General features: G+C 51.1%; 1 protein-coding gene across 1 annotated transcript; it reads right to left on the minus strand.

The window, feature by feature from the left end:
- Positions 1-19,054: 19,054 nt before the first annotated feature.
- On the minus strand, positions 19,055-25,156 carry C1qtnf6 (C1q and TNF related 6). The gene is made up of 3 exons (XM_051189329.1): positions 25,037-25,156; positions 22,836-23,085; positions 19,055-21,105 (listed from the first exon to the last, which is right to left on the minus strand). Exons 2-3 carry the CDS (start codon positions 23,077-23,079, stop codon positions 20,561-20,563), a joined length of 789 nt encoding a protein of 262 aa, XP_051045286.1. The 5' UTR covers positions 23,080-23,085; positions 25,037-25,156; the 3' UTR covers positions 19,055-20,560.
- Positions 25,157-27,951: the final 2,795 nt, after the last annotated feature.

A 27,951-nucleotide genomic window follows, 5' to 3' on the forward strand; every position in this document is an offset into this window, starting at 1 on the left:
GTGGTGTCTCCTGGGTTTAGGATGTCTCCTGGGTTGGGGGGTGTCCTGGGCTTGGGGTGTCTCCTGGGTTAAGGATGTCTCATGGGTTAGAGGTGTCTCCTGTGTTTGGGGTGTCTCCTGGGTTGAAGGTGTTTCCTGAGTTTAGGTTGTCTCCTAGGTTGAGGTGCCTCCTGGGTGGGTGGGGTGTCCTGGGTTGGGGTTGTCTCCTGGGCTGGAGGTGTCTCCTGTGTTGGGGTGTCTCCTGGGTTTGTGGTATCTTCTCAGCTGGAGGTATCTCCTGTGTTTGGGGTGTGTCCTGGGTTTAAGGTGTTTCCTGAGTTAGGGGTGTCTCCTGGGTTAGGGTGTCTCACTGGTTGGAGGTGTCTACTTCTTTATGTGTCTTGGGCCCTATACTGGTTAGATCTTAGTGTCAACTAGATGAACCTGGAATAGTGAGCCTCAACTGCCCAGATAAAATTGCCTGTGGCTGTATCTGAGAGTAGTTATTTTGACTGATGAATGATATCACAAGGTCCAGCCCACTGTGGGTGGCACCATTCCTATTCTCCTGTGTCTAGGCTGTATAAGAAAGCTATGTCAGCATGAGCTTGAGAATGAAGCAGAAAAAGGTCCTCTGTGATTTCTGCTCTGAGTCCTTGCCCTGATGTCCCTCAGTGATGGATTTTGACCTGGACGTATGGGCCAAATAAAGCAACTTTCTCCCCAACTTGCTTTTGGTTACAGCAACAGAAAGCAAACCAGAACAGAACTCCAACCCAAAGCCACAATTTCACTTCCCGCCTCTCTTGCAGCTAGGTAAAGAGACCTGTGACCAGGTTTCCCAATCAGAAAGCACTCCCTCCCTGCCCTTTCTAGAGACAAATGTTCCTCTTCCAAGGAATGAACACCTCACCTGTTGGGTAGCTGGCACTCAGTAAGGATGACGTCTAAGAGCTGTACAGCTCCCTTCCCACACCAGTCTCAGTGGGGACAATTTCTAAGTGTGATTCCCCACAGAGCTTCCAGCTTCCCTGTGGCTTGCAAACTACCCAGCTCTCCCTCCTAAATAACTCCCTCTCTCCTAAGTGTCTGTAATATTTCTTTCATTAAAAAAACCAAACAGACAAACAAAAAACAGGTTTCTATGTCACCTGAGCTGGCCTTGAACTTGCTGTGCAAGAGAGGATGGTCTTGAACTCCAGATGTTCTTTGTCTCTACCTCTTAAGTGCTGGGTTTATTCGCCACCACACTCGATTTATGCAGTGTTGGGAACAGAACTTAGGACTTTGTGCATTCTAGCCAAGCACTTTCCCAACTGAGATATACCCCCAGTCCTTTTTTTTTTTAAATTGGGGGGAGAGAGGTGTGGGCTAGAGGTGAGGGGAAACAAACTCTCATGTATCCCAGGGTGGCCTTAAACTTGTTTTGTAGCCTGATGTCTTACCTCAGCATACCCAGTACTAGAATTACAGGTGTGGGCTGCCACACGCAGCATTGCCTGCTCCTCTAAGAATGGCTATAACACCTTTCACTGTCTTCATCTGGAAGAGCTCACACCATAAGTGTAAGACATGTGTCCATCCATGACCTGTTAGCTGCTGGCATTCTTAAGCAGGGAGAATATGGCAGAAAGAAGAGGCCATAAGACAGTCACTCCACCTTGCACAAGTGTTCACAGTCTCTCCTTGTTGCTCTCCTTAAGTGCTGTCTTCTGCCTCCTCAGGCAGACTTAGCTAAACCTAACCCAGAAGCTACAGCAAACCTAACTACACCAATCTCAAGGGAGAGCAGTCTTCCAAGTGTAGCCCGGGATTTCCTAGGAATGCACTGGGGCTTGAGGAATTACTCAGTAACTAAGAATGCTTGCTGAGTGGTCCTTGCTTGGTGAGCTCAGCATCATGACTCCAACACTGAGGAATCTGATGCTGACCTCCACAAATATACAGACATTCCCATGCACACTCACGCAGTCCCCCCACACACAAATAATAATCCAACCTTAAAAAAAAAAAAAAGGAGTGCAAACTCACAGACCCCACTGCAGCTTGGGTGACTGGTGCTCTCATCTCGGGGCTCAGTGACATCTATTTTGTGAGTCCTCTAACAGATTCTGGTACCCACTAACATCTTAGCATCTCTGTTCTAGGAAGCAGCTCCTGCTGGTCCTACTCTGGCCATGATACCCTCACACCTGCTCTCCAGCATCATGTCAACATACATGCCTGGTTCCACCTTGTAAATCTCTCTTGCTTCACCTCCCTTCTGCCCCTTCAGAATTTGAATTCAGTCCCATCAATGTTTCCAGTTTGAATTAGCATGGCTCCCCAACAGCTCTCCATGAACCCAGGTCTCAGACTTATCCACTGGCAGTGGCTAGACTGACCCATCTAAAGTACAAGTGGTGTGTGACAATATTCCCTGCTGCTAAGGTTTGGCTCTAAAATGTCCTTCCAAAGCCCATAGAGAAAATATTCTGTCTCCATGAGGGTACGGGGGGGGGGGGTTACAAAAAAAGATCCCTGGGCCATTCATCATTCTCTCTCACTCTTCCTGGCCATGAGGGGTGTGGCTTAGCTGCATATTGTCATCAGGAAATGTAGGCACAGGCCCAAAACAACAGGACCAGGCTTCATGCTTCATGGACTGGAACCTTCAAAACCTTTCCTCTTTATATCTTGACTATCTCGGTATTTGTTACAGTAACAAATGGGTGACTGATACAGCTGCTTCCAGAAATGGCTAGAATGTATCTATCCCAGGCCAGTGTTTCAGGACCTTCAGGGTACAAGCCATATGGGACTAGGGACCTTTTAGAACAATTCCAGATCCCGAAGGAGGAGAGAGCTGACAGCTCTCCCAAGCACAGCAGCAAAGACTGGCAGGCTGATGTTCCTATCACATGAAGCCAATTGAGGTTCACATGAGGAAACCTTAAAGATGCACGGGAAGGAATTAAAATGATTTCCTCTGCCCACCATTAGCACTGATTGTTTTCCACTGGCCCCAATTTAAGTGCTTAGTGAGAATCATATCATTTAATCTTAACACCCCATGTACTTAGTGAGAATTATCCTAATACGTCAGTCTCGAATGAGAGGAAACTGAGCCCAGAAACACTTGACCCACCTCACGATTCCAAAGTGTTAAAGCTGAGGTTGGAGCTCAGTCATGTCGCTGAAGAGCGAAGATTCTTTTTTGGGTCTCTGTACATTTGTTTGTTTACTTATTCTGAGAGGGGAGCATGAGGGCATCACAGCACACATGCGGAGGTCTTTTTCCACCACATAGGTCTCTGAGATACACTCAAGTTTGTCAGCAAGCCCTCTTACCCACTGAGCCATCATAGTAGCCCAAAACAGTCTCTCTCTCTCTCTCTCTCTCTCTCTCTCTCTCTCTCTCTCTCTCTCTCCTCTCTCTCCCCCCTCTCCCCCCTCTCCCCCCTCTCCCCCCTCTCCCCTCTCTCCCCTCTCTCCCCTCTCTCCCCTCTCTCTCTTCTCTCTCCTCTCTCCCCTCTCTCTGACAGTATCTTACTGTGTACCCTTGATTGACCTGCTGTAACTCAATGTGAAGACAAAACTGGCCTTGAACTCACAGAGATCCACCTGCTTCTGCCTCCTCCTGAGTCTGGAATTTAAGGCATGTGCCACCAGGCCAGCTTATTAAGCAGACTCTTATCCCCTGGGTGATGTTTACTTCACAAGCTTATTTGCGACTATGACTTAGTGATGGAACCAAGTCACAACAATTTAGTTTAAGGATGCATGTTAGCCTTTTCTTCGGGGGGGGGGGGCGATGTTTGTTTGTTTTTTCAGACAGGGTTTCTCTTGGTAGCCTTGGTTATCATGGAACTTGCCGTGTACACCAGGCTGGCCTCAAATTTACAGAATCCACCTACTTCTGCCTCCTGAGTGCTGGTATTAAAGATGTGTGCCACCACACCCACTTTAGCCTCATCTTTGATTCTAGAACCAGCAACACTTTCATAAAAAGGGAATAAATGTTCCAGAAAGTTCTATTCTAAACCTTGTTTGTGGAGTGACATGTGACCAGACTTCTCTAATCACAGACCTTGACTCAGACCCCTGCGTGACCATGTGACCAAACTCTCTCTGTTTGGAAGTGATGTAGAGAAGGGAAGAGGAGCCCGGAAGGCTGATGGGGGTGTTTGCAGAAAGCCCTCTTCCCATGCTAGTTCTCTGAGCCTCTGAGCCTGAATCCCAGAGGCCTCCAGTCTCTCTTGTGCAGTTGGCAAAAGCTGGCTTAGCTTTTATGCTTTGTACCTGGAGTTCCTGGCTGGTGTAGGTGCCTCTGCCAAGCTGAGAGAGTACCTACTGAGCACAGATTGAAGGATTGTGGTGAGGGTAAGGCCAGTATCCTGTGAGGGGGCAGCCAGGAGCATGCCCACCCCAAGCTTTCTCTTTCCCAGGGTCTTAGAGTCAGGTTGGCATCATCACGTGACATGCCCTGGTGCTCAAGGGTGTCTAAGGTACCAGCTTCATTCTGCTTGGCTCCCCAGCAGGCCTGGTGATGGGAAAAGAAGGGCCCCCTGTGCTCAAGGCTAGCATCTTCCTGGCAGACTACTTATGAGTCCTCTGCACACTCAGGGGACTAGTCCTCCAAGTGCTTGCTGCTCTGGGCAACTGGCTAGTAGAGATAGGCCACAGAGCTCTCAGAGGGAGAGGTCCTGTGTTCAGTGGGTGGCTGGTTTCACTTTCAGACTGACTGAAAGGCATCCTGAGAGCCCCATAGTGCACAGAAGGACAAGGCTGATCCCTTGTAGACTGTTTACACATCCCTCCTGGGGTTGGGAGGCATATTCCTCACCTCCATACCATACTTCTGCTCTAGACTATACCAAGCCAGGTTGCTGAGGGGTGCTGAGGGGTGCTGAGGACCATGAGGGCCAAAACTGTCTCACTGGCTGACTCTATATATCCCATTTCCTCCTTGCTCTGCCCAGCAGCCAAACCACCAACACCTCCAACCCAACACAGGCAGGCTAGATAAGGCAGCCCCTCCCAGTGTCCTTGTCTCATCAGCTCCACCACTGGCCAGGTCAGAGCTGGGTCCTGGCAGGACCACCAACTCACTAAGCCCAGGCCCCTCAGGTCCCTCATCTCACTAAGCCCCCATCCCTTTCCTGGGACAATTACATTGTGAAGCTGCAGACCCCAAGGACAGGTTGTGGCTGATGGATGCAGAATGGCACACAGGCTGTGGTGGGCAGAGATCCGGACCTCAGATGCACACTCTACAACAGCTGAAGAAGAGCCACACATGCTGAAATCCACTCCCTGGCCTAGATCCCAGAGTTAGTGACTTAATCCCGTATCACTTCCTGGGTGGAACAGGAGAACTTCTTCAATCAGCTCTTCCACAAATCCCAAGATGCAGGAAAGATTCCCAAAAAGAAATAGCCACTGGCAGAGGCCAGGGCCCCATGAGCCAGAGCTCAAGGCACTGTTCCTGCTTCCCTTCTTCCCCATCTCTTAGAGGGGGCCAGTTCAGATTGGCTTATCCTGAGTCCTTTCCCAGGAAGGGCACCACCTAGGCTTTGTGCAACATTCAAGGGAGATGGGGCTTCTCTCAAACACTGACAGGGACTCAATGTGCTTGTACCCCACTCACTGAACCCCTCTAGGAAAAAGCCAAGCACGATAAGGGCTGTGTAGAAGCTCATCTTCACATGTAGGGCTTGACCCTGATAACCCATGACCTTGATCCCAGGGACCTGCCAGAGCTCATGATTGACAGGACACAGTAGAGTGCTAGCGAGTTCCAGGCTACTTGTAACCCTCTTGTTCATCAAGCTTGCTACAGCCATCCCACTCAAGGTGCTGGGGATGATCCTGGAGAAAGACATCTTCTGAACTCAAGTACCATGAGACAGTATGAGCCAGGAACCCTGGCCCCTAGCATGGTAGCATATTATTTTAAGGTGTGTGACTTTTGTTTATGCTGCATTTGTTTAACTCTGTGAAGTTGTGATTCTTTGCTTGTCTAAAACACCTGATGGTCCTAACGAAGAGCTGAACAGTCAATAGCAAGGCAGGAGCAAGGACAGGCGGGCTGGCAGGCAAAGGATAAAAAGAAGGAAAACTGAGGAAAAGAGGAAGAACAAGGAGAGAACAAGGAGAGGAAGACACTAGGGGTCAGCCACCCAGCCACCCAGCCACCCAGCCTCCCAGCCACCCAGCCACCCAGCCTCCCAGCCACCCAGCCTCCCAGCCTCCCAGACACCCAGCCACCCAGCCACCCAGCCACCCAGCCTCCCAGCCTCCTAGACACCCAGACACCCAGACACCCAGCCACCCAGCCACCCAGCCTCCCAGCCACCCAGCCTCCCAGCCTCCCAGACACCCAGACACCCAGACACCCAGTCACCCAGACACCCAGTCACCCAGTCACCCAGCCAACCATGGAGTAAGAGTAAAAGATATACAGAAGGAAGAAAGATAAAAGCCCAGAGAGAAAAGATAGATGGGATAATTTAGATTAAGAAAAGCTGACAAGAAAAGAGCCAAGCTAAGGACTAGAATGCTTAAGTAATAATAAGACTCTGGTGTCTGATTTGTTTGGGAACTCTGCTCCTCAAAAAGCCAAAATAGTAAAACTTCAAACAACAGCCCAGACTCTGGTTTTCTCCCAGAGATACCTGCAACAGCCATGACTTATCACCTGTGTTGCAAACAAGGCTGTGAACCGAGCTGTAGCTCACATGGACAGAGCTGAAATGCACTGAGCCCCACACACTCTTGCATAGTGTACTCTTTCTGAAGCTCCAGCCCCTCTATCTAATAAAAGTCAGGGTCAGAGACTAAGCTGGGCCTGGCCCATGCACCCGGGGCCAAAAGAGAGGACAGAGTAAACTGGCCTTGGGTGCTCTCTTGGGGAGGATGTGGAGAGGCTTTGGGCCTGTGGTTTCAGTCCGGCAGCCTGGCTGAAGCCACCTGCGCCTTTTTCGCAGGAAGCAGGGGGCGGCAGGTGCAAGGGGTAGGGGCGTGGGCGGGGGTGGAGAGCTGTGGTTTGGACTGTGAAGGCTCATCAAGCTAGTGTGGTCATTTGATGAGGTGTTCTATGGGCCTGCACCACCAGACCCTCTTCGGGTCTCTCAGCTCTCTTCTGCCCAATGCCTGTTGCTCCTCAAGGCCTAGAGCATAGACTAACCCAGGGTCTCAGAACAGCCACCCCAAAAACACAGAGACAGCAGTATTGCTGAACCAAGCAGAGACTGTGACAGATGTAAAAACAGAATGTCCACATGCAGAATGTTCTAGAAGCCATAGCCTCCCCAGGTAAAAGAAACTAATGTTCTTTCCAGCTTTGACATTAAATCCTAATTGTGCCAAGCTTTCATGCCCAGAGTGGTCAGAATCTCAGAAGCACCCAGACATGCTGGGATAAAATCCATTATTTAGTGAGACTCCAAGTGATCCAGATACACACAGAAATTCAGTCATTTAGTGCTGACAACAACTTTTCACATAGTGCTTCTCATGATGCTCCTTGGATGAGGAAACTGAGGCACAGAGGTGGCAAAGTCCCATAGGTGGGAAGTGTCAAGGCTGGGATTAGAACCAGGGCTGTCTGGCTTCAGAACACATGTTCCCCTCTGCTTGGCCTTTGGACCTTTGGAATGAGAAAGCCAATGGATGTTTGAGGTATCACTGGCCATGCTGGGTCTGGCAAGGCTCTGTCCTGGCCTTGCAAGCCTCTCTGTGGCCTTCTGACTGTTTCTCTGGCTCCCACTTATCAAGGGAGAGTCTAATTGCACAGATCATATGCATTAGTGATTAGTTCTGAGTTACCAGTAATGCATCACATTAAAGAAAGAAAGACATGCACTTCACCTCATAGTTGATTAACCAAATCAAGTTTAGGTTTGAGCTCCCTGCTTCATGCTTCCTGAGTCTTCCATCCTGTCTGTTCATTGTCTGGCTCTGAACCTTTGCCTGCCTGAAGGCTGTCTCATGAATCTGTTTGTTCCTGTGCATCTGTCATGTGTGACTGTGTCTATGTGTGTCATGTGTGTAACTGTGTCTGTGCATCTATGTGTGTCTGTCATGTGTGACTGTGTCGTCCATGTGTTCTGTCTGTGTGTCTTCCCTCAAAAGTGCTTTACTGAACAGCACAGAAAACACCATGAAGGGAAGGAATGAGACACTCTACAGAAACCTTTAACAGTTTTACAAGGCACTAAGTCACTGGCTCCAACTGACCCAGACAACAAACACTACTGCAAACATCACTGTTTACCAACTAATATCCATAAATGAAAGTTCTAGTCTCTTAGTATTTAAGAGATATTTTCATAATATTGAATTGCCATAGTGAATTATATTTTTCCTGGGCACTAAAGGAAAACCTGCCTCCCTTCAGTGAGGAACCATTCATTATGCTCCGGGACTGATGGTATAGGTGGTCACAGAAGAGGTCCAGGCCATCGACCATTTAGGAGTCCTAAATCCACTTGTGGGAATAGACAACAGATATATCAACTAATACCATACTTGGAGTTTGGATGTCCCCCAAGGGGGAGCCTGGCTCATGGAGAGTCAGGGAGACCAGCCTGCTGGGAAAGAGACAGAGTGACACGGCAGGAAAGCTTGTCTGGCTGATGCCTAGAGTTCCCCTCTTTCCCCAGGCCAAGCTTCCACGAAGAACCATACTGCTGTGAGTTCCCCCTGTGGTAAGGAGGTCATGACACCATGTGCGCGTGTGTGTTTTCTTTGTGTATAAAAGGCTGGGGGCCTCTTTTGCACAAATGAGTCAATACATATACCCAGCCTGCAGAGGACTGCTGTGGAGGCAGATGGTTCCCATATTCTCAGATTCCTGGAGTCCTGGATTCTTGGAATGCTGCCACTGCTGCTGAAGGATCCTCCCATATTGTGAATTAGAAGCAGTCTCCTAACTCCTGACTGCCCCTATTGTGTGGAAGGCTGTAGTGTGTCCCAGGCATATGCAGTGGGCCTGGCCTTGTGTGTTATACACTGGTCCTGTGCTTCAGCCTGGGCAGTAAAGCTAACACACACCCTCTACATTTTGTTGCCCCTTATTACCCCAAATGCACATCTGTGACACGTCTGCCTGAAGACTTTGGACACTACAAACTGAATTAAACTGAGATAAAACACAAACAGGGTGGTACCTGTAGTTGCCACCAGAGGGCAGTGTAGGCTCCACCCTAGTTTCCAAGCAGCACCAGAACACTAAGACCAGAAAGTCTGTGGGGAATCTCAGGGGCTAGATAATAGGCCTGAGCCCAGAGAGGGCAGCCATCATTCTTAGTTCACACAGCAGGGCAAGGTGTGATCTCTGACCTTCCAAGTACCCTATCCATCAAACCTCCCTGTCTACCCCTGCACCAACCCCCATCCCAGCCCTGAGCTCTTCCTGGTCCTAAAAACACGAACAGCTCCCTGATTGGTTTCACTTGCCTTTTACCCCAGAACGTAGTTTATTAGGTGCTGGTGGGTGCAGTCTGACTCACCAAGGAACTCTCTTAGCGATAGGGGAGAACATATGGAAATTATAATGACAGCAATGTCAGTGCTATGTCTCTTGACCTAGATTTTTGTGACAACCCTAGTAGTAAGAAATATTAAATCCATATGATTTGACTCTAAACCTTTCAAGACTTTAAATAAGCTAAACTGATGGGGGGAGTCATTTTTAGTCCACATATACAATTCGGTCCTTAGAAAAATGTGGCCACTATATGTATAAATCACCTGGAGCATGCCTAGATTGAAATGTATGCAAAGGTCAAAAAAATACACCAGAGCCTGCCTCAGTTGGAGCAAACAGGCCAGACACACACACACACACACACACACACACACACACACACACACGGTGTCATGACCTCCAGTGCCTTAATTCAGTGCAACAGGCAAAGTCAGCTGATGTGGGCTTCAACCCCAACTTTGCCACCTCCTAGCTGTGTGATCTTTGGTAAACTCCGTTGTCTCTCTGAGCCTCAGTTTCCATATCTGAAACATGGGGATAATCCCTGTTTTTTGTGCAGAGATGGAGCAGCCTGCCCACAAAGGCTGACACACAGAAGGCATGATGGTGATGAACAGGAGACTTCCCTGTGACGGTGTCACTTTTTAGCCTTTTAGAATAAGCACACTAGGAAACTTTCCCTTGTGTTAGCTGTTCTGTCCCTAGCCAGGGAACTGAAACCTGTAGGAGGTGGGCCTAGCTGGAGGAAGTACGTCAGTCACTGAGGCGTGTCTTCCGAGATGTGTCTTGTCCCAAGCCCTCCTGTCTGTCTCTGTATCTCTCTTCTCCCCATCGGTGTGTGTGCGGGTGTGTGTGTGTGTGTTACTCCTCTCCATCACCCCCACTTCCTATCCACTATGAGGTAAAGAAGCTCAGCCACACACCCGCTGCCATGATGTCTTGCCTAATTACATGGAACCAAGAAACCAGGATTGATCCCCAACCTGCAAGTGTCTGTCAAGTCTGTTTTGTCACAGCAACGAACAAGTAACCAGAGGGGTTGGCACCAGAAAGAGCTAATGTTGTGACCAACCTCGACTGTGGTTTTTGACTGCTTTGCAGGAAGAGATGGGAAGAATTTAGAAAGCTGAAAAGTCCAGGAGCAGCTGGAAGAAGAGTATAATAGGGAATTGCAGTGGGAGCTCAGTATGCAGGCAGGAGCATGGACAGTGCTGCCTGTCTGTCACATGAGCTCTGTTGGGGACTAGACTGAAGCTATTCATGTCACAGTGAGAAAGAATTCATCCATTGCATGCTCACAATGTCCTGAGACCCAAAGTGAAGCTGAATTCAAAAGGAATGGGCTAATTAATTTGGTGGAAGAAATTCAAGGCAGTTGGCATTTACACTGTGGTGCAGATATTGGTGGCTGGTTTTAGCTGTTTCAATGTATGAAACCTGGGGACAAAGAGCAGAGTAGAAAGTTTAAGAAAAAACAAAAAAAAAAAAAAAATGCCATCTGGTCAGAAAAGGGGGGCATTTAAAGTTCAGACAAGGAAGGGGTACTGGTTAAGAAAATTAGAGCCATTAACAAGAAAACTAGTTTGGGTTTTTAAAAATAATAATAATAATATTTATTTTTTTCTTGCCTTCCCTTTCCTCCTTCCAACCCCTTCCATGCACCTTGCTCTCTCTCTCAAATTCATGGCCTGTTTTTCCTTAGTTGTTGTTACACACAGACACATATATTCCTAAATACATGAATACAATCTGATGAGTCTGTATAATGTAACCTGTGTGTACAGGCTATCAGGGCTGACCACATGGTATTGGATAAACAACTGAAGGGGACGGGACGCTTCCCTGGGGAAGCTCATGCCTCTCACCCTCAGCACTGCCTAGTTGCCCATAGCTCTTTGTCTGGGGTTGAGGGCCTGCCAGCTTTTCCCTTTTCCCTTTTCATGTTAGCATGTCCACTGTTGTGTCTCTGTTCAGGCCATGCTTAAGCAGACATGTTGATGAGATTTCATGGGTATAGCTACTCTGGGGGGTCACATATGGGTCCTACCCCTCATCTTCTCTTTCAAAGGGTCGCTGTCTTCCACTCCCACCACAGGCTGGGACATACACCCTGACCCTCTGCATAGATGCCTGTGGATTTTCAGACTTCACTGCTGGTCTTCTTGGAAAGGAAGTGGTCACAGGAACACACCTTACCCAAGGAAGTCCTGCAAAGTTCTCGAAGCTCCTTCCTGTGTGTCAGAAGCCAAGCATGTGGCCTGGATGGCTATTGCTGGGGTTTCTTTATTGTTACACACACACACACACACACACACACACACACACACACACACACACACCGGAATACATAAATACAATTTGCTTAGTAAATATAGTATAACTTGTATGTACATAATCTCAGGGGTTATCTGTGGCTGGAATGGATTATGTACATTTCCTCCTCCTTCCTGCTCCAATCCTAAGACTTCTCCTGGGTTGTTCAGCAAGTATTTACTACTGTTAAGCAAAAATAGTTCCCAAAGGGAAAAGGGGGTATATTCTGAACCAAGTATGAATGGACAAAGCCCTAGGACATTAAGTCTCTTTGTCCCAAATTACATGTTCCATTTGGGTACATGAACTTTGATAGTCACGGAATGAAGAAAAGTCATAAATGAAAACAGTTAGAACATGTCCTGATTGGGGGTATCAAGGCAGCAAGTTACGGCAAAGGGGGTAGGGCGGGCACTGTACTAGAGGCTGTAAATATCATCGGATGCTATGAGCTTCGGGGTTGGTGGAAGCCAGTGGTCTTTTACAGCTTTATCTGACAGTTACAGGGTCAGACACAAAAGTGACTGCTAAATGGCTACTAATGGGGACTAAAGTTATAGAATGAACAAGGCTGGGTTGTAGCTCAGTGGTAGAATGCTTGCCTCAGGGTCTAATTTCATTTCTGTTGCTGTGACAAGACAACCCAACAACAATTTAGAAAAGTGTTTGACTTACAGTTCCACATTACACATCATTTAGGAACATCAGGGCAGAACTCAAAGCTGCCGCCATATCACCTCTACAGTCAAGGGCAGAAAGAAATGGATGGCACATGCTACCTGCTTGCCTGTGACTGCTTCTGCTCATCTCAGTTTCTTCACCCTTGTATGGTTCAGGGCACAGCTCATGCGATGGTGCTGCCCACATTCATGGTGTATCTTCCCACCTCAACCATCAAGTTTCAGCCATCAAGACAGTCCCCCAGAGACATGCCAATGGGTCAACCAGGTCTAGATAATTCCTCCATTGGGGATCTTTCTCTAGTCATTAAGGCTGTTGTCAAGTTGATGGTTAAAACTAGCATGAATGAGGTCCTGAGTTTGATCCCCGGCCCCATGAAAGAGAAAGAGGAAGAAAGGGAAAGAGGAAGGAGGGGAGGAAGGAAGGGACTGTGGGCCAGACAGACACCTGCCTTTGCAGGGCATACGGTTTGGTAGAGATGAGAAAGGAAGGAAGATACCAGATATGGAATCTGAGTGTGACTTGAAGGATGCCAAGAGAAGATTGATGCAATGGAGAAGGGAAAGAATGCTTGTGAGTGGGACGTGGGACGCACAAGTGTGCAGGTGCTCAGCATGGACTTAATGGGACAGTGAGGGAAGGACAGGGGCCCAGGGGAACGGGAGGGAGGACGAAGGTGTGTGTGTTGGGGGGAGGAGGGCCTTGTGAATGTGCAAACCCATTTCTAGCTCTCTGAGTGAGCCTCCTGTCTCCCAGCCCATCCTGCCACCCACAAAAGGGACCCTCAAAAGCATTTACAGGATTCTTTAATCATGTAGTGTTCTACTCGAACTTGCTTCCTACCCTTCCTTCCAAAAAGTTCCTACTCACCCTTCCAGACCCAAATACACCAGAGCAGATTGGTTGCTCCCACCTTTAGCAACCCACCCCTCATGCCTCACACACTTGACAGTCCCAGCACCTTCCCCTAGACCCGAAGCTCTCAGTGAGGTCTGACCCACCCCAGGTGTCTTGGGATACCCAAAGTCTCTTCTGGGAGATTCCTGGCTAATGGTAACAGAATTGAAATGACCTATTGTCCTTTCAATGCCTCCTGTTAGGTAAGTGGCTTACATTTGCTGTGGTGAAGGGAAAAGACTACAGTGTATTAATTAGTGCTATTTCAGCTGTGAGTGAGAGCAGTCAACTCCCATTAGCTCAGGAGGAGAGAAAAAACAAAAACAAAACAAAACAACAAAAAACAGTCTTGTTGGAAATGGGACCAAAGGGGCAGCCCCAGGGCCTTTGCATGAGTGGCAGCTACTGGCCATGCTTCCTGCCCACAGCTCGAGCCATCAGTCCTTGCGGTCAGCCTGCTAGGTGCCAGGAGCAGGGTTCCAGATGGCCCTGTTAGCCTTGAGGTCTCCATTATAAAGAAGCACCGGACTTTCCCTGTTCCCTGCTAGTCACATCATCCAGCTGTCCTCCAAGGAAGGACAGCTCAGATCCTGAGAGGCTTGAGGGAGAGGCCCTGCTGTGTGCCTCTTCCCATCAGCCTAAAATCCCTCTAATGGGCCCTGGTGCTGCTATATGCAATTTAAAGAAAGTGGGGCTTCTTTCAGGTGATGGTTGCAGAAGACTTTGGTCCATCACGGTGGGAAAGCCTCAGTGGAGGGTCTCAGGTCATGGTGGAGGGTCTCAGGACATGGTGGAGGGTCTCTGTTCATGGTGGAGGGTCTCAGGACATGGTGGAGGGGCTCAGGTCATGGTGGAGGGTCTCAGGACATGGTGGAGGGTCTCAGGTCATGGTGGAGGGGCTCAGGTCATGGCGGAGGGTCTCAGGTCATGGTGGAGGGGCTCAGGTCATGGTGGAGGGTCTCAGGACATGGTGGAGGGGCTCAGGTCATGGTGGAGGGGCTCAGGTCATGGTGGAGGGGCTCAGGTCTTGGTGGAGGGGCTCAGGTCATGGTGGAGGGGCTCAGGTCTTGGTGGAGGGGCTCAGGACATGGTGGAGGGGCTCAGGACATGGTGGAGGGTCTCAGGACATGGTGGAGGGTCTCAGGTCATGGTGGAGGGTCTCAGGTCATGGTGGAGGGGCTCAGGTCATGGTGGAGGGGCTCAGGTCTTGGTGGAGGGGCTCAGGTCTTGGTGGAGGGGCTCAGGTCTTGGTGGAGGGGCTCAGGTCTTGGTGGAGGGTCTCAGGTCATGGTGGAGGGTCTTCAGGTCATGGTGGAGGGTCTCAGGTCATGGTGGAGGGTCTCAGGTCATGGTGGAGGGTCTCAGGACATGGTGGAGGGGCTCAGGGCACAGTGGCAGGAGTACATGGCAGATGCTGGTTACTTCACAGAAGACCAGGAAAGCAAAAAACATGACCAGAAACACGGGTCTTGTATCACCATCAAAGGCCCACCCTTAATGACCCACATCTGCCAGCTTGCCCTCCCTCCTAGAGTCCCCAAAGCCTTGAAGAACAGCACATCAATCTGGGGAACAAGACTGTAAAATTCGACCTGTGGGGCCAGCTGAGAATCAGACCCCAACAGTGCCAACCACACTCCTTCTTCCAGCAGAGTCCTTCCAAGTCCTCCACCCTCATCTTGACCCTGAATGCCCTGGAAGTTAGCAGTTGTTTCCCTTGCCTGACTCAAGCCTTTGTGAGCTCCTTGCTCCTGCTAGCCCTCCACACTGGCTTCTACCCTCATCTTCCTCTGCTGCAAACCACAGACCGCCAGAGGAGATACATTGGGTTTTGCACACTGCCAGCCCCTGTGACATCACAGTGGGACCCTCTGACCAGTGTAGACTGCAAACTCAGTGGACCGCGTGCTTCTGGAGGATGCCATGGACCAGTCTGTGGCTTCATGGTGGCTTCTTTGTAAAATGACAATGACACATCTGCCTTAGAATCAGGTTCCACAGAGGACCTCCCCAGGTTCTGTGCTAGACTTTAACCCTGCACCAGTTTCTTCTGTAGATTCTGTTGTACAGGTAGGGAAACTGAGGCACAAGCTCAGGAGATGCTATCAAGTGCTCAGACTTAGACCCTGGCAAAACCTCAAGAGCTTCATCTTAACCATAGGGGTGTGTGTGTGTGTGTGTGTGTGTGTGTGTGTGTGTTGGGGGTGGGTGGGCTAATTTCATCGATGCTCAGCTCTCCTAGGAAGGGTCAGGAGCTCTGAAGCTGGGACAGTGCTGCTACTAAAGCTAGACTAGGGTGGCTCTCTCATGCCTCCACCCTTGGTGAGACTGATTTTGTTGTGGATGTCCAGCCTAGCCCCTTGGATTAAGTCATGTGACCAGTTCTAGCCAATGACAAGTGAGGAGCTGCTGCTGTCCCAACAGTCATGCACCTCTTGCTCTGTCCCCTTGTCACACCTGGGTGAGACACCTGCCCAAGTGATCTTGTCCTCTCTGCCCAGGCTGAGCCTGGGGACACACACACAGAAACAGAGAGACAGAGAGAGAGAGATTGAGAGAGAGGCCTTACTTCTAAGATTCAGTGGGCAGGCTGGGGAGGCCTGGTTCTGACTGCCCTTCAAGGTACAGAGAAGACCTAGGTGTTTCTTGAGAGATGATGACCAGAACCTGGAGGCAGCTGTTTGGTGGGTGATGGAGTGACTGCATCTGGAGCCCACACTGGACACTGAGCAATGCACAGACATATCTCGCAGATGACACTGGGACACTAAAGCTGCTTCAGGGAGAGGCAGTGGCAAGCAGGAGGCCAGAGTGAACTACATCACCCTTCTTCAGTTCCAGTGATGAAAGCTGTCCTTGAAATGAAGGTCAAAGAACTCAAGCCCTGCTCCGTTTGTGTCGGAATTCAAGGTGTCACTTCTTCCCCTGGACTGACTAGCAGTCCCTGGGAAGAGGTCAGACACCTGCCAGGACACAGGGCCCTGCATCTGTCCCTAACTCATCCTACCTCTGACCCACCTGAGGGTCAACTTCTTCCTCAGGGTGACTGCGATCTCCACCTAAGGCCTTCCTGCCAGTGGTCCTCCTGTGCTCAGAGGCCAGGCCTGCCCAGCCCTATGAACTCTTGACTTGTCCTGGAATCCCTCCACGTGCCCCACCCATAATGTCCTCCCCATCTGCTTCTGTTCCTGGTGAGTGTCTCTGGCTCTCTCCCTGCCTTGCAGCTGCACACGTGGCAGCATGTGGCCCACACTGAGGGATCTGTAGGACGGGTCAGGAGAAGCACACTCAGCAGTCATTCATCCAACAGGCATGTGTTCTTCAACCAGAGCAGAGTCCCCGCCCCCCCCCCCACTATCATGTGGACACAAGGGGAGCTCACACAAAGAAGAACACAGGGAACACTGAGGAGATGGGCTCTCACAGGGTGGACCTAAAGGGGAAGTAGCCTCCTCAGAGCCCCCAGTCTGGCTCCAGAGCCCACAGGAGCTGGGACCTGTGCTCCCAATGTCTCACACGTGCTTTGTATTTTCTGGAAAAATAAGTCCTTACTTCATTATCCCCCATTGTGCATACTCCTAAGTTCTGAAGTGGGCTTCTGCCACCATTCCCATGGGTTCCTTGAGCCAAAGTCCTCAGTAGGGCAAGAAGACTTGGGATCAGATGTTAGAAAGGCAATGTCGGGTCCAAAAGGATAAACAAATTATCTAGCACCCTCCATCCCTTCAGCCAAACAAAAGACTGTCCTGTGCAAAGCCAGGACAGACAGACAGACAGCAGGCCTCTTAGACAAAAGTGTTTAGGAATTGGGGAGCCTAGTGGGCAGGGACCTTGCCTGGGCTGGGCTTCCAAACTTCCCACCTTCTTCAAAGTCCCGTGGGAACTTCCTCTCATGGCATCCTCCCAATTTCTGGGGCTCACATCCACCATGGACCACAGAGATCCTTCTGGTGTGGGTATCTCTGCACCACTTGGCCCTGTGAGCTGCCTCCTAAAGGCTCCAGCACCAATGACAACCCCAGACCAAGCTCACACATGTTATCTCTCCTGTCTAATCCTGTCCTGTTCACTGGTTCTCTGTCTCTGTCTGTCTATCTCTCTGTGTCTATGTAGCCCTGGCTAGCCTGGAACTTTCTATATAGACCAGGCTAGCTTCCAACCACAGATATCCTCCTGCCTCTGCCAAGTGCTGGACTCAAAGGCATGCACCACCATGCCCAGATCTCTCTGCTTTTACAAACACAGATTTCTCCACAGTCCTGGCTTGGACAGTCTCCAAGTTTTGGAGCCTCTCCCCTAGCCCCACCATGCCTGCCCGTCACCAAGATCAGAAGCTCCTGGGACCATGCCACTGAGTCAGGAATATGGAGCACAAGTACTGTTGGAGACAATCTCATGGCCACTTCTGAACTGAGGCTGGGAGGAAGTGCATTGGGTAGTAGAACAGAAGGGTGAGGCGGGATGCTGGTTTAGCACTGCCTGGAATTATCTGTGGCTTTGGCTTCAGTGTGCAAATTCTACAGGTGTTCCAAAACTTCAGTAAGCTGACCACAAATCCTGCTGACACACAAGGCAGCAGATCCAGGCCTTCTTTGTGTCGAGAGTATATTAAACAAGCAAGAGCTTGGCCAGAGCACACTGTGAGGTCTGTTCTTTGCAGGTCACTGAGAAGCCTCCCTTTGGAGTCCTGAGTGGGCTTGGGTTCCAAGCAGGTACAGATGGTGTGTTCTTTGCAGTGCCCATCTTCCACAAGGCACACAGGAGCTACCAACAGTGATGATTACAGAGAGCGGGGCACAAACTCCTGACCTTCCACCCACAGCAGCAGCCAAGGAGAGGGGTGGCCAGGGTTACTTTAACAGTATAGGCAAGGGACTGAGCCGCCCCCAACAGAATATCCTCTATGAGGCATGAGTTTTTCCAGTTGTTCTCTTTATAAGCATGAGACAGAGGTACAGGACTCTGAGGTCCCTCACACGAATGAAGTACTGTGGTTGGTATGTGGTGAATATTTTCTATGCGATAGGATCTAGAATCACCTAAGCCGAGTGTCTGGGAATGCCTATGAGGCTCTTTCTAGACTATGATGATGGTCCTTCCCTGTGGATGGCACCATTGCATGGTTGGGGGCCAGGACAGTGAGCAGCAGGCTCCCTCTCCCTGCTTCCTGACTGCAGATGTGACCAGCCATGGTAGACTGTACCCTCAAGCCACAATGAACCCTTTCTTCCTTGAGTTGCTCTGTCACAAGACAGTAGCTAGTACAATTGGTGTGGACTTTGGAGTTCCTGGCTGGAACATGAGTCTCTGAATGGTCTCTCTCTAAGGAAATGATTAGTATGCCACTGCAGGTGACCAACAGATGTTGTCCAAGAAGGACCATGGCACTTGCCAAGCAACATGCCATTTAGTCCTGAAGCCACCTGTAAAGTAAACCATTGCCACCTCCACTTTGCAGGCAGTGAAATCGAGGCTCAGAGATGTGGGGACTTACCTGGATTCCAGCTGACTCTCAGGGAGTGCCACTAACTCCAGAACTCCAGATGTGTGAGCCACTGGCTGCAGCTGATTTCTCTGCAGGTGGAGAACATACAGAGTGAAACACCGAGCAAGGCTTTGTTTCTGTGGAGCCCTGTATCTGCCCTCAGCAGGGCCAGAGTGACTGTCTTCCAAGGCAGAGAAAGGGCATAGGGCAAAATTTACCAGGCTGAATTGCCAAGAGAATCCAGGAATTTTATTCACACTGGCCAAGCAGGCAAGGACAGTCAGGCTGAGGGTGGTTTTGTATAACCAGTCTTCACAGCACGTGGCAGGCCTTGTCCCTGTCACCCTGCCATGGTTCCCTTGGCTGTAAGCACCAGAGATGTCCGCCCAGAGCCAGCCCTGCCCTGGGTCTGCAGAAGCACCAATGGACGGAGGCTACCTTCCCCTTAGAAGCTTGGGCAGCCTGCAGTGGAAGAGGGGAAGGCTAGAGGGTCACCAGGCCATACACCCTGGGAACAGCATGGAGGTCTCGGTGTCCCTGCTCCTCCATGACTTTCTCCAGGGCCTGTCTTGGCAACATGACTCAGAGAAGATCCCCATATAACCTGAATGTCAACTGGCTTCAGTCCCTAGACCTGCTTTGGGCTGAAACCTTCCATCTCTGTCCTGCCTGACTCCCTGTGATGTCTGCAAGGGCAACATGGGCAGGTGAAGCTCTGAATGCGAGCCACCTCCTGGGTGTCCTTAGCACCTTAAGCCCTGTGTGACACTGGGCTTTGGAGGGGCCAGGAGGATCAGAGAGCACCTAGTGCATGGTCTGACCATGGCTAAAGTTCTGGGGAGTGAGGAAAGTAGGGCAGGAGGACTCTTCAAAGGTCAGGGAGGATAATAGGCTCCAATTCACTCCCAGGTCCCTTATCACTCCAGGTGCCTCCAAATTTTTGAGTCTTTCCTAGCCAAGACTATACCTAGGGTTTGTTTTAATGCTGGGCATCAGGCAAAAAGGTAGAGAATGGGGAAGGAGCATCATCCCTACCTCCAGAACCTGTGCCACCACGGGAGCAGTGAAGAATGGCCCTCAGTGCCTAACCACCCAGTCTAGAGGAGCACCCAGTACATGCTCAAGTCTTTGTACCCACTTGACTATGCCCCAACCCATGTCCAGGGGAGGGACAGGACCTAGGTCTGATTGATTCGTCGAGGCTTTCCTCAGGCCTGGGACCAAGTGATGGGGAGGGGTGGGAAGGGCAGAGGTGGGGGTGGGCCCGGGATGAAGAGAAAAACCTGAGGATGCAGGAAGGATGCTAGAGTTTGGGGGGAATTCCAGAATGTTTGGAAAGTCCTAGAATGCCAGGGATATTGTAGAAAGCCTAATCCCTCAAGCATGGTACATAGACCAGTGGCATCGGCATTACTGGGGAAAATGCTAGAAATACAGAATCCTGGGCATACTCCTAAATGCCAAGCCAGGATCTACCATACAAGAAAGTCCCCAGGGATGAACAGCACAGTGGTGTGTGAGGAGGGCCACTCTAGAGGCTGAGAAAGTTCTGGAATACTTAAAGCCAAAGTCTCTGAAAATGAAGGGGATGGGAGTAGGGGGTGAAGACAGACTACAAAGCGATGATAATAAAGAAGGAAGCTCAGCAGATCCAGCCCTGGGGAGCCCACAGGACTTGCCCTAGCCACCAGCTCTCCCCCAAGCTGCTTGGTTGTGAAGCTGGCCAGAGAAGTTCAGTCCTCTGCCTTGATCAGGTGGCCACTAAAGGTGATGTAGGTGTCCACATCATCGCTATAGATGGCATTCTCCCGCTCCCGCTTGAAGAGCCGCACCCACACGCGGTCGCCGGGCTCCAGCGGCAGCATCACACTCTGACTCTGCATGATGCTGCGCTCACTGGGCTGTGCATACAGGATCACAGCTGCCTGCTCATTGTGGACGATGTGCACATAGGTCTCCTTGTAATTCCAGCTGTGCACATTGAGGCTGAAGAAGTACAGGCCGCGTAGCGGAGCCATGAAGTGGCCAGTGGTCATGTCGAAGTGGCTGTCGGTGTTCACGAAGACTCTGTCGAACAGCAATGGGAGGAAGTCCTCGCTGCTGTGCAAGGCTGTCTTGCGACCCACAGAAAAGGCCGAGTAGTGCATCTGGCACGAGCTGCCAGGATTGCCTGCCTGCCCCTTGTCACCTTTGACACCCTGAGAGCCACGGTCCCCTCGGGTACCATCCTTGCCTGGCTTCCCTGGTGTTCCTAGAGGACCTCTGTCCCCTTTGTCACCTGTGAGGACATGAAGGGGAGAAGTTAGGACAAGCACCCTGGCTTATACTAAGCCCTCATTTTTGGAAGCCATTGCTTTTGCCCGGGTCCACAAAAGAAGCCTGGTGTTTATTGAGCACCTATTGTCTGCTGGACATTTACCATCTCAAACATAGCTCTGCAGAAGTGAAACTGGCGCCATTTCCAAGACCCAGGCTGTTTTCTGTCCTGGCAAGGAGGGCAAGGCAGGCTTCCAGGAGGCCTCCCCTTGAGGCCAGCAGGGAGGTAGGACAAGGAAAGACACACTTTTCACCTCTTGTTAGAGAGGGATTTGGGAGATCTTGGCCAGGGGACTTGGGGAGTCTTGGGTGTCTAGGGCAATGAGATACACGAGTCCTTACTTGACAGGGAGAGGGCAGGACATCCACTCAACATGGCCCAGCCCATCTCCACCCTCCCTGGCAATGGTGACCTCCAACCAAGTCACTTACTTTTTCATCCCTGGCTCCAGGCTGACTCTGATCATAGACAAGACACCCCCAACCCCAAAACACATTATTGTGTAATGAAGAGACCTGACTCCATATTTTCCTGGTGAGTCTGTGTACTTCCTCAGGTCCCCTGGACCATGATGGTGGTGAAGACAGTGGAAGGTAGAGACAGAAAGGAAGGCATAGGTCCTTGACCAAAGGAAAGTGGAGTGGGGTTGTCCATGGCTAGGGGCTGAGTCTACAAATGTCACCTCCCAGCAAAAGCACCTCACTGAGTACAGAGCAAAGTGTCACCAGGCCTGAGCCCCTCCACCACCAGAGGCTAAGCTGCCTGAAGTTGCACTGAGTCAGGCCAGGAGGCAAGGAGACCAGGTAAATAGAATGGGCAGAGTCTTGGATGAGGGCTGGCTATCTGAGGAGAGTGCCCTGCTCTGTCCATGACATCAAAGTGACCCCAGGAAAGCCCCTACTGGATACTATGTTTCCCTATCTGCATGGTGGGAGGGATGGCCCAGTCATATCCTCACAATGGGTGGCGAGCAAAGGTGGATCTCAGTGGTGCAGCCATTGCAGTCATGGGTTCCATGGCTGTAGTGGAACTAATCCCCCTACATCTGAAACCCTACCCCAGACAGCCACGGCCCCACCTCCGCCACAGAGCCCCTACATCTGAAACCCTATCCCACACAGCCACGGCCCCACCTCCGCCACAGAGATCCCTGGACTTGGCGCTTTCACCTCTGTTCCTGCCATGTGCCCCACACGGCACCTGTGGAGGCCAAGTCCTGTTTATGCTCAACGTCCCCTGACCCCCAGAAAAGAAGCCTATACCCTGATGGTAGCTGGTGACCGTGTGGGCCCACGTCTCCCTGTGCCACCTCCTTTCACAGCCCTGCTGAGCAGCCCCTTACCCTGTGACCTGAGGCTTACACTTCACCTGGCTAGGGGCCCTGCGTGCCTGCCATACTCGTTCTTACTGCCTGTGCCCCACGCTTCACCCCAGCACCCCTCTGCCCACATTTTGGGTCCCGGGGCCTTTCCCACCACCTGCTTCATTAGCTTGGGAAATCTGTTCATTGCACAGCACCTGCCCACCACCTATTCCTTCACTCTGAACTCAGGATAGTCCTTGCACATTCTAGGTGCTATGTATATGTAGACCCAAGGCAGGCAGGGCCTAGCAAAGCCTGCCCTGCTTTCTTTTGTCCCTCCCTAACCCATACCAATTCTGCCCACGACTCGCCCAGTGTGAGAACTCACCTTTCAGGATGGTAATGTTGATGTAGGGCCTGACCTCAGGCAGGACATAGGGGACGGAAGGGGAAGCAGGAGCATTGACAGCTTCAGCAGAGGACAGTGGTCCCTCAGGGTCACAGCATCGGTGACAGCCTTTGGTGAGATGGGGGGCCACAGATTCCTCCAAAGTGGGCTCCTCTGTGGGGACTCCAAACACAAGAGGAAGCAGAAGTACTACCCAGAGGGAGCCCAAGCTGTCTGTCCCCATGATGACCTGGAAGAAGAGATGGACACCTGTGACTCAGCACATCTGGCACGTCAATGCCCAGGAGTAACACTGTCTGCTGTAGCCAGGGCAGACCCAGTGTTACTAGGGAGAGCAGGTGATCCCCTGTAATAGGCAAGTCTGGGACCATCTGGGAAGCAAGTCTGAGGGCACTAACTGGCCACTGAGCCTCCTGGCATCTGTCTATTGTAGCTACTGCCTCATGGCCTGGGAAGAATGAAGCCGCTATGGAGAATGTTTGTTTGGTCCCTTCGCCTCTAAAGAGCATGGCTGCCAACACCACCTGCAGACACCACAGGAAATGGCAGGAGCTTGGGTCCCTGAGAACCAAGGTATTGAATCCCACAGGCCTCTTCTGTGCAGAAGCAGGAGGTCCCCTCTTGAAGAACAAGTCAGGAAATGGGATGTCCCTTTTGGAACAAAACAAGGTTGAGGATCTGCAGCTTAGCAGAGTTCACCCTTCTAGTATCTTTGCACCCATCTTTACATAGGAGCTCCACAGAGAAAGCCCAGAGTTCAATCATTGAAGATGGTTGCATTGATCATGACAGGCCTACCAATCGGCCACTAGGGTGGTAAATTGAAATTCAGGAGTGGGGGAACCAAAAGCCCTGGAAACTCAAAGGCACCACCATTGGCCTTGAACATGAAGAGGTCCAGAGTAGGGAGGAAGCAGGGAGGAAGTAGGCTGAACACTACAGAGGAGCCTGGTCGGGTGGGCAGGAAGCCCGCAGCTGACCTTTGAGGTGGTGACAGGCTCAAGGACTGGCACCACCCGATTGTCACAGATCAGAAACTGCTATTGAAACCAGACTGGTTTTTACACCTCTGGCGTCACTTTGTTTATTTCCTTTCTGTTCCTCTCTAACATTTAGTACAATTCAAAAATATTTTTTTCTGTGGTTAATATAGGCTGGGAAGGTAAAATGATTCTTTTAGAAAGTCTATGAAGTTAAAGGGACAGAAGCTCTTGGGTCTTCTTCCCAGGGGTCAGGGTGATATCAAGAAGCATCTTCAGAGACACCCCGATTCTGGAATGATCCTGTCCATATTGCTGGGTCTTGCTGGTTCTGCTCCACTGGGCAGGCAAACCCCTCAGAGACCAACTCCAGGTTGCAGCAAACCCCCAGTCAGAGATGTGTCTCACCCTGTGGGGGAAATCTGAATAACACAAACAACATGACCTAGGCTTGTAGCTTAACCTTTCCGGTCTTCATGCTCCCTTATTCACACAAAATACCAATATGTCTTCCTTGCCAGGTTATATGGATGACTTACATTCAGGGGAGCTGCCTAGCTTGTCACACACCTGAAAGAGTCCATTCCTTCTTCTGCCTGGTATAGACCTCATCCTGGTATCTATGGCTTACAAGGTCCAGAACAACTTCTGGCAGGTCAGCATGGTTTGGAGACATTTCTATTTCCTATTGGTCTGGCCCCTAGGGAGTCTCGGAGGCTCAGAGACATGGAATGGGGCGGGATGGCGGTGGGGGCTTAGGAGCAGGAAGCAGGAAGCAGGAAGCAGGGCCATCTCCCTGGAAGTGGCACTAAGTGGCCCTAAATGCTGCTAGGATCACTGGCTAGCTCCTGGAAGGGGCCAGGCAAGGATTTAAGTGTAGGGAATCACACCAGCTGCACAGTGGTCTCGAGGGTCCCCACTGCCTCTGCTAAAAAGTCAGAGCCTCTTAGAGGTGACTGGGCTACCATTGCCATCCTCCAGCCTGGCAGGGTTGGGCTAGGTGGCTAGGGGAGGGGAAGCCACTGCAGGGGCAGATAAAAGCCAGGAGCAGTGCAGGGTGGAAGAGAAGAGAGCCTTCAAGGAGCTGGCTAAGCCAGAGGGAAAGAGCTGTGTGCTTGCCAGAAGAAGGGGGACAGAGGAATCTCAGATTGACCCCAGCCCCCTGCCCAGACAGAAGCAGAGAGGCTGCCAGCCACTCACCCTGGTCCTGCAGCCTCAAGCTCAACTCACAGACCCTGGGCGGCCTCGGATTCCTTGGCCCATGTCTGTGATAATAGCTTGTTGCTGGCCCGACCCCCAAGGCTTACGACTGAGCCGAGAGGGCGGAGGGATGGAGGGAGGGAGGAGGGAGCATGCTGAGCTGGCTTTCCAATCCCCACCTCCCGCTCCCGCCCCTTCAGCCTGGGGCTCTGCCTCAGAGATACTGGAAGACTTTTTGGATCTTTAACTTCCTTTGGTACCTGTAGCTCAGCCCAGCCATGGGACCCTTGTTTGAATCAAATGGCCTGAGAGTTTAGGCAGACGGGTGAGAGTCAAGGGCCTAGAAATACTTGGCATGGAAATCAGAGTCATCGAGAGAGGGGGCAGGGCTCTCCATTATTCAGGAAAAGTGAGGCAGCACTGGGAACTCCTGCAGCCCAGGTTTAGTCAAGAGCCATCTGCAAGAACTACAGAGACAGGGAGGGAGGAGTGAGGGCACTGGTCCCGTCCTCCGTAGGCATAAACTCTGGTCATCCTAACACCCAGTAGCCCGTAACGTGGCTAAGTGCTGCCTCTCCCATCCAAGGTGGTCTAGGATCCTGCCTCCTGCACAAATGACTTGCCCACCCCCTCACCTGGGTCCCTGCCTTTATTGATTCAACCCCAAGAAGTCCACAGTGCACTGGGACCTACTTCAGTTCTCCCTAGGCAGGCTATGGGATTTTTAGCAAGAGCCACAGACCTGGCTCCTAGCCCTGGCTTCCTGGGGCCAGAAACCTTGTGCAGTCAATGTCAAAGTCCCTCACCTATGGCTGCCTTTCCATTTTAGTTTTACTGAGTGTCTATTGCTTGAGCCAGGCTTAACTCTCTCTCTCTTGGAGACCTTGGGCCTCAAAAAGTGTTTAGACCCACTATTTCTCCAGAGTCACTCTCCAGCCCAGGGAGAGCAAGCAAGGCTCGGCAGTGGTGCTGCTCTGCAGTCCACCACTTATGTGACAGATTTAGGTCTGGGACTTCCCAATCCACTAGCAGCTCAAAGTAGATCATCCCTCATGCTTTGGATCCTTGACAGGGCTGTCTCTGGGCCCAGGCTTCCTGTGTGTTTAAGCAGACAATCCAAAGCATATCAGGCCTGGAAGGAACCCCAGAGATGACCTATCCCCATCCCTTAATCAGGGATATTGTGGCCCAGGATGGTCAAGACTTTGGTGCAAGATCTCATAGCAGAGTGGAGTCCAAGCTGGGAGGACATCAGACTCTTCTAGTCTGCTGCAGCCTCCCAAAATGACATGGAGTCCTCAGGGCCAGTCAGGATTACCGGGGGGGGGGGGGGGGGCAGAAGAAAGCAAAGAAACAATGACCATATAGGGACCACCACCAGCCCACACTGGCATGGTCTCTGTGTGTCCCTGGCTGAGCAGCATTCCTGGGGCACTGAGCCAGGCCTGCAAAGAGGCTGCCCACTTCAAGCTGCTGCTACCAGAGCAAAGGGCTGAGTCAGCAACCCTGGCGGTGGGGACAGCACCAGGCAGTCTGAGTTCTCTGGTATAAGAAACTGGAAAAAACATCCAAAAGGAAAGATAGATGGAGCAGGAGAAATGCATGGTCTTGTTGAAGGCCAGCTGTGTGCCTAGCATTGTGTACGCCACTATGCTCAGCACCCCTCTTGCAGGGCCTGGCTGCTCACTCTACCTTAACAATTAAGGAAGCTCCAAGCCACTGACCTCAGTCGTGAGGATGTCCCAGGCTGGCCAGCCAGATTTGAGACAGAGCTCCAGTCCTGTAGTAGACAGATAGACTTGGATTATGGCTCTATTGCGTATCCTTCTAGCTGCGTGATGCTGGGTTAGTTTCCTTACGTCTCTGAGTATTTTGTTTGTTTTGTTTTGCAAGACAGGGTTTCACTGTGTAGCCCAGGCTGGCCTCGAACTCACATTGTATGTAGACCACACTAGTCTTGAACTCACAGAGATCTGACTGACTGGGCCTCCTGAGTGCTGGGATCAAAGGCCTGAACCACCACCTCCTGGCACTTCTCTGAGTCTGGGCTGTATGAGTGTCTGGGCATAGCCTGTCAAAGGGTGCTTCCTCCTGGCCAATTCGGTTAAAAAGGTTAAACCTTGCATGCTGAGGCTTGTACCCACTTTTCTCAACACACCTGCCAGTGGGTACCCCCAAGGCCCATGAGGCCCTCCATACTCTATCAGCAAAAGTGCACCCAGGCACAAACAACCCCAGCCATGTCACCAAGGCCAGAGCCCCACGGTGTGAGCCTGTTTCTCTGCTCACTCGGCCCTTTCTGACTTCCAGGAGCCAGGACAGTGACTTGCTGACGCCAGAAGTCACCTGTGTAAATCCTGAATGGTAATTCACAGTTGGGAGTTCAAGATCACTACCAAATTAAAGTCTGAACTAATGAAGAGGAGGGTGCCACTTCCTGGAGAGAGCCAGTGCACCCCAGAAAGTGGGCAGGGTTTCTCTGACATACAGTCCCATGCAGACAGCTCTGGCTTTATGGAGTCCCCCTCTATTGAGTGATCCAGGCTAGACCCTCCAGGACCAGGCAAAAGGGACAACTAGGGGGAGAAGAAGGGTTCAAGTTTCCCAGGGCCTACAACGTGGAAGCCTAGTCCGGAGAGGAGCCGAGCATATCCGAAAAGGGACGAACAGAGCCGTCCAGCCGAACAAGGCCTGGCAAAGCTGAATCCCAGCCGAGTATGGCCGAGTAGAGCCGAACAGAGTCGATTTTTCCCGAGTCAAAACGAACAGAGCCGGGTGGGATCCGAGAGTGGGCGAATAAAGCCGAATCTGAGCGAAGAGGAAAATAGGGTGCTCTAAGGTCCAGCGGCGCCCCCTGGCGGACACAGAAAGCACTGGGCTGATCTGAGCATGAGTCATCCGGTCACCTTACAGTC

The sequence above is a fragment of the Phodopus roborovskii genome, unplaced genomic scaffold (assembly GCF_943737965.1).
Source record: "Phodopus roborovskii unplaced genomic scaffold, PHOROB, whole genome shotgun sequence".
Classification (NCBI taxonomy): Eukaryota; Metazoa; Chordata; class Mammalia; order Rodentia; family Cricetidae; genus Phodopus; species Phodopus roborovskii.

What these genes read in the sequence shown, in the direction of transcription:
- C1qtnf6 (XM_051189329.1), bottom strand. Translation starts at nt 23,079, where the DNA reads ATGGGGACAGACAGCTTGGGCTCCCTCTGGGTAGTACTTCTGCTTCCT. An exon ending in CAACATTACCATCCTGAAAG is followed by an intron (nt 21,106 to 22,835) that starts GTGAGTTCTCAC and finishes ATGTCCTCACAG; the next exon opens with GTGACAAAGGGGACAGAGGT.